The 10,582-nt window shown below is 36.4% G+C and overlaps 1 protein-coding gene across 1 annotated transcript in view; it reads left to right on the top strand.

The window, feature by feature from the left end:
- Positions 1-850: 850 nt before the first annotated feature.
- Positions 851-10,582, top strand: part of LOC111517180 (uncharacterized) — a 39,201-nt gene continuing 29,469 nt past the window's right edge. Inside the window, 1 exon segment of the mRNA XM_023173254.2 lies at positions 851-1,364. Coding sequence (XP_023029022.2) covers positions 917-1,364 — 448 coding nt within the window. The 5' untranslated portion in view covers positions 851-916.

Raw genomic sequence — 10,582 nt, 5'->3', positions numbered from 1 at the left:
CTTTTTCACAAAATAAACTATTTAAAATCACAAGCATTTATTCATTAGGTCACCTTTACACCTCATTCGTCCTTCTTTGACACTTTTCACTTCAATAATCAACATTTTTTCAATAAAAATGTTAAAAAATGTACGGAATTGCTTTTTGGTTACATATCTGTGTATTTTAAGTTAATGGCATGATTGGTACGACTGATGCAGTCAATATTACTAAAGTAATTCAAATATTTTTCACCTTCATTCTTTAGATCGTAAATTGGTTTTTGGTGGTGTATTACGAATTTGAAATAGTAGGCGGCGGCAAATACCAACCGCTTTTTTCTAAAATCTCACTAGTAACTAACCTATAGAAGAATGTCACCAGGAGGATTCGTTTTTAAATTGAAATTTTTATAAGAAAAATGTTGATTATTGAAGTGAAAAGTGTCATAGAGGAAGGAATAAGGTGTAAAGGTGACCTAGTGAATAAATGCTTGTGTTTTAAATAGTTTATCTTGTGGAAAAAAAGGCTGAAAAGTTGCCCTTTTCTGAACTTTGAAGGACCGTAACTTTGTAAATAAGGGAGAGCACCGCTTTTTCGTAATCTTCGCATAAAAATACGTGCGTTCACTAAAAATATTTTCATAATCGACGGGTGCCCTCAAAACGAAAATTTATCCATTTTTGCAAAAATCACAAAACAATTTCTGCAATAACTCATCTATAACATTCTAGAGAAACTTAAACGATATTGGACGATACACTTGTGGGAAAAATATTTGTTAAACAAAAATAATTGACAGATTTGTTTTGAAAAGTTGAATCATTAATTTCATGCAATCTCATTAGAGACTCCACATTTTTGGAGACTTCTAAAATATAACCTCAATCTATTTTGTCATAGTACATACTTGTCAAAACAATCATCAACACTCGAATGTCCGAAAAGAAAATCAAGAATCTGTCCCAAAAATTCGAAATTAGCTCACGCAGCTCTCAAAGATTTCCAAAATCATCCTCCGGCAGAGACTTCAGCCAAAAATCTTTGGACCGTGAACGTAACGATCCGTCTCCAGCATCTACCGCTGAATTTCCATCACGCGCAGATCCGCTTTCGCGCTACAAAGTAGCTCCTTTGCCGGACGCCTTCCCGAAGCTGAACGACGTTAAACTCCCCTTCGTGAGAGATGTAGGCGTCAAAGTTGCGATAGAGAAGCTCTCCGACATCTTGGGGTGCAGGGACTATAAGCTGAATGCGATTCAGTTTTGGTTTCTCGACATAATCGCCGACTGTCTATGGAGGGCGCAAGATGAATTCCAATTTCCGGACCTCCAGCAGAAAATAATATTGGAGTGGGTTCTGTATACTTTCAATCTGGTGAGAGGTGAGTCTGTCGGAAATAAGAGGTGTTTGGTTTTGGAATGAGATTTGGTGTTTGGTGAGTGGGAAAGGGTTCAAGCTGATGTGTCTTAAATTATATCAAATATGATTCAAATATTCACTTTCGCTGGCAGAATTTGGAAGTATATTTTCGTTATGAGGGCTCACGTGATATTTGACAAACATGCACAACTCACGAAGATTTTCTAATTTTGAAAGATCTGATATACGAAGCATACTAAATTTAATAACAATAATAATAATAATAATAATAATATACTTTATTGCCATTGAGATTAAATCTTGTGGACAAAGTATTGAAATATAAAATCTGAATATAAAAACACCTACAAAAAAGTAAAGTTAGAACATATTTTTTAAATAGACAGATATATATATATATATATATATATATATATATATTATATATATATATATATATATATATATATATATATATATATATATATATATATATATATATATATATATATATATATATATATAAATATGAAAGTTATTGAGTGTCTTGATATTGAAACAGAAGTTAATATCGGACATAGCACTCATGAAAGTGGCAAACCATAGACACGTGTTTCGGGCTTTTGGTCCATCATCAGTATGGTGCAGCCAAGTGTAAGGATGGGCAACACTTGGTTACCAAAAGATACAAATACAAATGCACGGAGCCACCAACAGGAGCCAACCGCACATTTGTGGATTCAGTTGATAGATCTTGTGTTCACAAGAAAAATATCAAAATCACCACGGAGGCAGCTATAGCTACCTGCTTGACATCCGGGTCCAGGAAATTATACAAATATGAAAGTTATTGAGTGTCTTGATATTGAAACAGAAGTTAATATCGGACATAGCACTCATGAAAGTGGCAAACCATAGACACGTGTTTCGGGCTTTTGGCCCATAATCAGTATGATGCAGCCAAGTGTAAGGATGGGCAACACTTGGTTACCAAAAGATACAAATACAAATGCACGGAGCCACCAACAGGAGCCAACCGCACATTTGTGGTTTCATTTGATAGATCTTGTGTTCACAAGATTTTGGTGATTTTGATAGTTTTCTTGAAAAATAAATAGATAAGTACTTTTCGATCATTCCCATTGATTTCAATTCAAGAGCCACCGGTAGACAGCTGTTTCAGCCTATGGGGCATCGTCAGTACCGGGCAGGCGGGCAATTGAAGACAAAATGAGAAAAACCAAGAAAGCACCTGATGGAAATAGCTGCGTGAACGCAAGCGAAACATAAGTGGAACCACCTATTGGTGTTACACCCAAGTCAACTTGCCAAGTTTTTATGTCAGTGTTGGTGGTTTGACCAATCAACCAACTAATGTTTCGCTTGCGTTCACACAGCTATTTTTATCAAGTACTTTCTTGGTTTTTCTCACTTTGTCTTCAATCGAAGACCGCCTGCCCTGTACTGACGATGCTCAATAGGCCGAAACAGCTGTCTACCGGTGGCTCTCAAATTGAAATCGATATGGGTGTCATCAAATAGTACTTATCTATTCATTTTTTGATTTTCATGGAATTATTTTCCATGAAATTATTTTCGAAGAAATTTTCAATCCTGTTGTAATCCATGGTTTCATTTTTTTTGACTTCGACTTTTTGCATGGGGAATGAATTATCAAATTCAATAGCGCGTTGTGAAATGCCAGGAAAATATCATTATTATTCAGTACTGATATTTATTTCATTCCTTTCAAGAAATTCACACACTCACTATTCCATGAAATTTTTATTAAAAGTTTAAAAGATGTTTGAGAACAAAATGAACCAAACAAGAAAACTACAAATATAATTAGAATTTCGGGAAATGCCAGGAACGTTTCATTAATATTCAGTACTGATATTCAGTTCATTCCTTTCAAGAGATTCACACACTCCCTATTCCATGAGATTTTTATTAAAAGTTTAAAAGATGTTTGAGAACAAAATGAACCAAAGAAGAAAACTACAAATATCATTAGAATTTCGGCGTGAACTGAAAAGTTCGGTGTGAACTGAAGTTTTTCAGTACAAATTTTTATATTCATTTTCAGATTATGGAAGATCAAAGGGGGTAGATAAAAAAAGTCATCATTGTATTCTATTTTGTAGAAAAACTATCATTTCTAGTTATTTTTTGGTTAAAATCTTTCACGATTTGGAAAATGAACTAAGCTGAATCAATAAAGAATCTGCTGAAGTCTAATGAAAACCCTCAAATAGAAATGCCTGTGTGCTCTGGCATAGAAAAACACATGCCGCGGTATTGAAAACCTTCAACGGTGGAAATATCATATTGAATTGCGTTATAGAGTTTGGATATGATATCTAGACATTTCATTCTTCTGCCGAAAGAATTTTTTATGATAGAGACTCTGGTGTACTTCTCAAACACCCTTTATTACTTTTGGGCAGATTTTGTGATGATATAGATTCATACATTTCGCAGGTTAGGTTAGGTTAGGTCAAATGTGAGTCGATCTATTCGACCCTCCACCACAATCCACAAGGGTTTATTGTGGCTCATTCCTATTCAAACTCGACCAAATAAACCCAGCTCCTTAACGAAGCCGATTAGTTTGTATGGTGAGTGGTCTTTCAGGCCAGATGGCAAGAGTACGGCTCTGCCAAACTCTGAAAACCTCATTCGGTCCGCAGCAGGGTAGGCATAAAGTATATGCCCTGCTGTTTCATCAATTTCCAAACAGAGGCTACACACACTGTCTTTCGACAGTCCGCCTCTCTGCATATGATGATTCAAAAGACAGTGACCTGTGAAGAGGCCTGTTAGACATCGTAGTTCATCCCTACTGTAGTCCAACAACAACAAGAACGACAGTTTAGTTCCAAGCTTTGAAGGATAAATGACCTTCTTGGTTGAGCCAACCTTGGAAAATTTCGCTAGGAGTTCTTGAATCTTCTTGCCATCCAGGTATTCAATGTTTGTTTGGCAAAACCTGAAGTAATGCTAATGACGCGTTCTGGACCGATCAAGCTGCTTACAGCACCCTCCTTCGCAAGAGAGTCAGCAGCCTCATTTCCTCCCAGGCCAATAGGGTCAGGAATCCAAATCAGAGGCAACTTGTTAGGTCTTTTCATTGGGTAGAGTCGTTTTTGGCAATTAACTGCCAATTCAGACGTTGCTCGGCAGAAGCCAAGAACTTGACTGTCCGAGAATATTTCCTTTGAGTTGAGTATGAGCCTGGATTTTACCAATCACTCCGCACACAATTCAGTAGCAAAGATTTTCTGTTGAATAACGGTCGTATAGGTTACGGTTAGTAACTGCTGGAAATGACTCGATCGAAGCTATTTTTTGAGTTTGTTTACTGTGTTGCGCAGGATTTCACGTATGACACTTCATCTACTACTGCGATGGCTTACGAAGCGATGAAGCAATGGACCCAAATGAACAACCGTTCAGTAAAAATGTCAATTCAACTCCAAACGAGCCTGCCAATGGAAAATTTTTCCATTGACAGGCTCATTTGGAGACAGCATTGAGAAAATTCTAAATATATATGACTTGAAATTCATATTCAAGCAAACAAAAACCACCAAAGGGAGTTTAAGATCAGCTAAATACTCTGCAGTAACTTCAGCCACACAGGAGACATACCAATCCCTTCTAGATATAAATCTTCCTATATAGGTAATATAGAGAGAAGTCTTAGTACCCGACTCTTGAACATAAGAGGGATTGTCGCCTGGAACATGAAGAAAAATCGGAGCGTCAACTTTACCCAAAGCATCCGCTTTTCCATCAAATCAAAGTTGATTTTCAAGAACTATATCATGACAATCGTTCGGTGGAAATAGTATGGGTTCCTTCTCACATTGGTATTCTCGGTAAAGAAAAGGCAGATTTTGTAGCACGTAACTCCTTTGAGAACCCTGAAGCGATATATATATATATATATATATATATAAAGTTCATCATGAAGATTTATATAGTTTTATTAGAACGAAAATTTCGCAGGATTGGACAGAAAGGTGGCAAAAGCAAACCGCAAATAAATTATTCAAAGTGAATCCGGAATTGATCAAACAGAACTACTCATACTTAACCAGAAGAGATCAATTCACAATTACTCGTTTGAGGATTGGTCACATCAGAATAACACATGAACATTTATTCAAGAAACAAACTCCCAAATTATGTAAATTTTGCTATACACCGTTGACAGTGGAACACATCATGTCTCTGCCCCTACTACAATGAAGAACGAAAACTAATGAACATCAGCGAGAACATAAAACTTACTTTGAATAAGAATGTGGAGAAAATTATACAATTTATGAAGACAATTAATGTATACAATCAAATATGAAGTTCGTATATATGTGTGTATATATCTATAAATGTGTGTATATATCTATTATAACTTGTAATGTACCCCGCTTATAACCCTCTGTGGTTTATGCGGAGCTTGTTTAAATAAAAAAAACAAATCGTAATCAATGGAATATGCGCTAACGTGATGTCGTTGAGAAAGTCCCAAGCGCCCGATGGATTTCGAAGATTTCATCCAGGACTATAAAGATTCAAGAATCGAAACAAGTTTTACTGAAAAAACGAGGGAATTGATGTGAATGTAGTCTGATTACCTGCACTCAACTGTACATACATCAGGTTATTCAATTCAACAGATATGAAAGCTCACCACTAATGGAATGGAATCAGAGAGCAGAAATATCAATGCAATATCTGTCAAGAGGGCAGGTGGTATTTCACTTCTTCCGTTGCAAAATTCCGCTTTAGAGATTTCAGCCTCGAAGTTGAGTCCCGAAGTGGTCAAACTACAGTAATCCAGGACGAGGATTTGGGGAGCCTGATGGAGATTGACATATCACAAACAGTGCGTGGGATGGCTGAAGAACTGGGCGTTGATGGTTCAAAACGTGTTAGAAAGTGGGTGCCTTGCTATTTCAAGCCCATTTGTTTTAATAAACAATATATTTATACGCATGCCCAGATAGTATGATTGTCCCACTTGCTCTCACACAGATACTGTGTAAGGAAATTCAATCCTGGCGATCCTGGCATCAGAATAACAAGATGAACTTATGAAATTACTGTCTTGTCACCGATTTTTAGATTCTTAATAAGTGTACAAAGTTTCAAATAAATCTGTCCGTTTGAAGTTAGTCAAAATCGAGTCCAAAGGAGTTGGTTACAAACAAACATACAAGTGAAGTTAATGAAAGCGTTTCAAAAACGGACAACAATATGTTATTTACTCGTGATGCACTGTTTGAAACCTTTGGTGTAGTAATGAATATTACTTGAGTTTTATCCCAAAATCAAATCGTTATTTTTAACACCTCAACACGTGTTTCGATCACCAAGTGATCATCTTCAAGTGTTATTTGCTCATTCATTACAAAAGTCTATACGCATTCTGACTGACTCAAAAATCTCTTGAACCGCCATGAACGATTTGATCAAATTCGTCACTTACCGTCTCAAACGCCAACTCAAACGAAATTCTTCAGTCGAAAGAATTAAACTCTAGAAGTTCACAGTCTTTCCTTTTCTGCAGACGTTCCAAGTTTATTGCATTATATCGAAGTGTATTTTGAATACGCTCATCGTGGTGAGAGGTTTGTGTCAATATTGGGTTTGGAAAATAGGGAATGTTGCTCCTGTTTGATTTAGAAACGAGTTCTATTTTCGTTGAAATCGTTTATCGCACGAGAACCCTCTCAATTGGAATTTGTTTCTGAGGATTCTGAAATGCTCTCACTCCTATTGCTTTCCCGTGTGTGCAGAGGAAGGTTTCCGGATGTTAATAGGGCGGTAAACTGTTTTCTCTGCGCTCCTTTCCCAGTTGTAATTTGTTATTCGATACAAGAAGACGAAACTCGTTGAAATTTTTTGGAAAAATATGTATTAATCCAAGGCCCCAGCTGGAAATTCCGAGAAATTCCATACTGGACTTCAGGTATACAACTTCAGGTAACAAATTTTAGTATGTAAGGACTAACCAGACTAGACTAGGTATCAACTTTCTTCTTCTGAGGAAGCTAACTTTGTTGGCGAAACGCGCGTCGAGTGCAAAAATATCAGTTTGGTGTTAGGGTAATTGATCTCGAGAAAAGTAATTCTCTTTTGCTGTATAATTTTCTGTTCTGTTGAGGAAGAAATGTTTTCAATCCCTAAGGATAGTTTTCAAACTTCATGTAAGTTGAAAAATATATCATTATTGCATTTTCACTGAGAGCCTCTATTGCACATGTATTGATAAATTGATGAATGTAACTGGTACTAAGTGGTAGGAGATCATCATTAAAAATAACGGTTTGGTGTTGGGAAAAAAATCTGGTAATATTAAAAAGGAGAAATAAAACTTTTCAATGTTTTTTCACCACTTTGTATTTGTAGGTAACGTTATTTTGTAATTGACAACTTCCCTCAATTGAATAAATGATGTTTCTTTTGACTTTTATTGAAAAAACTGTTATAAATGAAAATTATAAATCAACTGAACTGAATGATGTTCTCATATTCATAACTCAACACCCCGCCTGAATAAGAAGTCCATCATTCAATCCTAATAGACTTTGGAGCTCTAAAAACATATCTCTCGTCAGTCCTTCCGTCAGTACATCTGCTTCTTGCCCGTTCGATTCCACATATCTCAGCTCCATTTCTTCGCTTATTACTTTTTCTGTGATGAAATGATATTTGATATCAATATGTTTGGACCGTTTTGTATCGGGATTCTTGGAAAGCTGAATACGTCCCTGATTGTCCTCAAATATTTGTATGACACTACAAAAGTCTATTTTCATGTCAGTTATCAGATTTTCCAACCAAATTCCTGCACAAGCAGCATTGCAAGCAGCAACATACTCAGTTTCAGTAGTTGAAAGTGAAACACACAGTTGTTTCTTTGTTGTCCAAGAAATCAGATTTCCAAATGATTCAAATAACCAGAAGTTCATTTCCTATCGATGTCATTTACCCATTCAGAATCAGAAAAGCCAGTAGTTACTGGAGCCTTTTCTCGTCGCCTGTAACAAAGTTTCAGTTCAGAAGTTCCGCGTAGATATCTTAAAATTCTCTTGAGGTGTTTCCGGTGTTCCTCTCCTGCACAATCTTGAAAATGGCTCAAATAATTTACTGCAAAACAAATATGTGGACGTGCAGTTAGCATAATGAACATAAGACTAACAGTGAGTTCCCTGTACGGTTTATCAGTTTTCAGACTAATGTCGAAAATTTTCTCTAATTTCAAATCTTTTTCTGTTGGAGTAGGTACTTACTGATTTACAGTTTTCCATTTCATATTGCCTCAAAAGACTTTCAATATTTCGTTTCTGATTGATGATCAGCTCATTTTTCTCCAAATTTTGTTGGATATGCATTCCCATATATAATTCTACTTTACCAAGGTCAGTCATATGAAATTCTTTTTCAGTTCCCTTTTCACTCTCTCTATTCCTTGTTGGCTATTTTCATTAAGAAGTCATCGACAAAAAGAACCAAATATATTATTTCATCATCACAGAATTTGGTATGTAAACAGTAATCACTGACAGATCTGTCAAAACCGATTTTCAGTAAGTATTGACTGAAACGTTCATTCCAACACCATGGTGATTGTTTGAAGGTGATGATGGCTACTCCAAAGCGATGGTAGAAAAGACTTTGGCTAGAAGACAGCAGGAGCCTCGCAAGAAAGAGAAGCCGTCACAACCAGTGCTTGCACTTCCCTACATCAGAGGATTATCGGAGAGGATGAGAAGAATTGGTTCCAAGTACAAAATCAGAACCTGCTTCAGATTCGGTAACACTATCCGGTAACACAGCCTCACAAAAAAACCAGGCCACTAAACGCGGACTGCGATTCCAAGAATTGCATTTACCGGATACCCTGTGAGTGCGGAAAATCCTATATTGGTGAAACTAAGAGGCCATTCTTGTGCTCACATTGCCGAACACAAGAAACACACACAGCGAGGGGAAACCAGCAAATCAGGAATAGCAGACCATGTTTGGACCCATCAACACAACATACAGTGGTCTCAAGTTGAGATCTTGAACAGAGAGGAACATTGGTTTAGGAGAAAATTCAAGGAAGCCGCATACATGTTGTCCAACAACGTATTCAGCCAAGCCAGCGTAGAAATACGCAACATATGGAAACACATCATCAAGCGAAAAATGGCCAACTCCCGCCAAAACGGTCATCTCCCACGGAACCAGTGAAGCGGAAAATGGAAAGCGGGAATAAGTGAAAGTACTCGAACGACCTATAAATAGTCATCTCTCGAAGAAATCAGTCCAGTCATCACCCGAAGACGATTGTAGATTCTAACAATCGAAACGTCGTGAACTAACGTGACTTGGAATCTCTCCACTTTTCATTTTTTATTTTTTTTCCTTTTCTTAATTTTTATTTATTCAATTGTTCTATTTTTACTTGTATTTTATTTAACTATTATTTCATTACAGGTTTATTTTGGTTAATATAATTCTTATTTTCAGCTATTCATTTTTGATTCTTCTTTTTTAGTTGTTTCAGGGATTTCAAATCATTTTATATAGTAGACAATGGAAGTCCGAACTAGTGAAATTCATCATGGTGATTGTTTCAAGCCATATAATGACCTATTCAGCTCACATACTTGTCCATTCTCGCAATCCATTTCCTCCGGAACCTCCATATATACATTTTTTTCTAGAAATCCATACAAAAAGGCAGTTTTAACATCCATCTGGAACAATGGGTATCTGTATTGGACTGCTACTGACATAAATAACCTAACTGTTGGTTATCTTGCAACAGGAGCATACATTTCTTTATTCACTGGTTTCTTTCTGCTGAAAACCTCTTGCTAACAGTCTACTTCTATATCTCTCTACGTGTCCATTCACATTTTTCTTCTGCTTGAACACCCAATTGCTTGTTATAGGTTCCACTTTTTCAGGGCAGTCCACTGAAGTCCACGTATTATTTTCCATTAAGGAGTCTAATTCTTCTCTCACCGCATTTTTCCATTTGTTTGCATCATCTTGTGGTAAATTATCAATATCTTTATAGTTTTCTGGTACATTTTCTGTTATTGAATCTGTATTTAGTGTAGATTTCAAAGTCATCTAACCAGACTGGCCTTTTTGTAATTCTTTTCTGATTTACTTCAGATGTAGAACCTATTGATGACATTTCAATGATTGACGTTTCATTTTGAATATTTG

Source organism: Leptinotarsa decemlineata, unplaced genomic scaffold, assembly GCF_025532065.1.
Source record: "Leptinotarsa decemlineata unplaced genomic scaffold, Ldec_3_MD MMD2_tig00001064_RagTag_RagTag, whole genome shotgun sequence".
NCBI classification, from domain to species: Eukaryota; Metazoa; Arthropoda; class Insecta; order Coleoptera; family Chrysomelidae; genus Leptinotarsa; species Leptinotarsa decemlineata.
The sequence above is the reverse complement of the archived record's forward strand: the minus strand, read 5'-3'. Positions and strand labels throughout refer to the sequence as shown.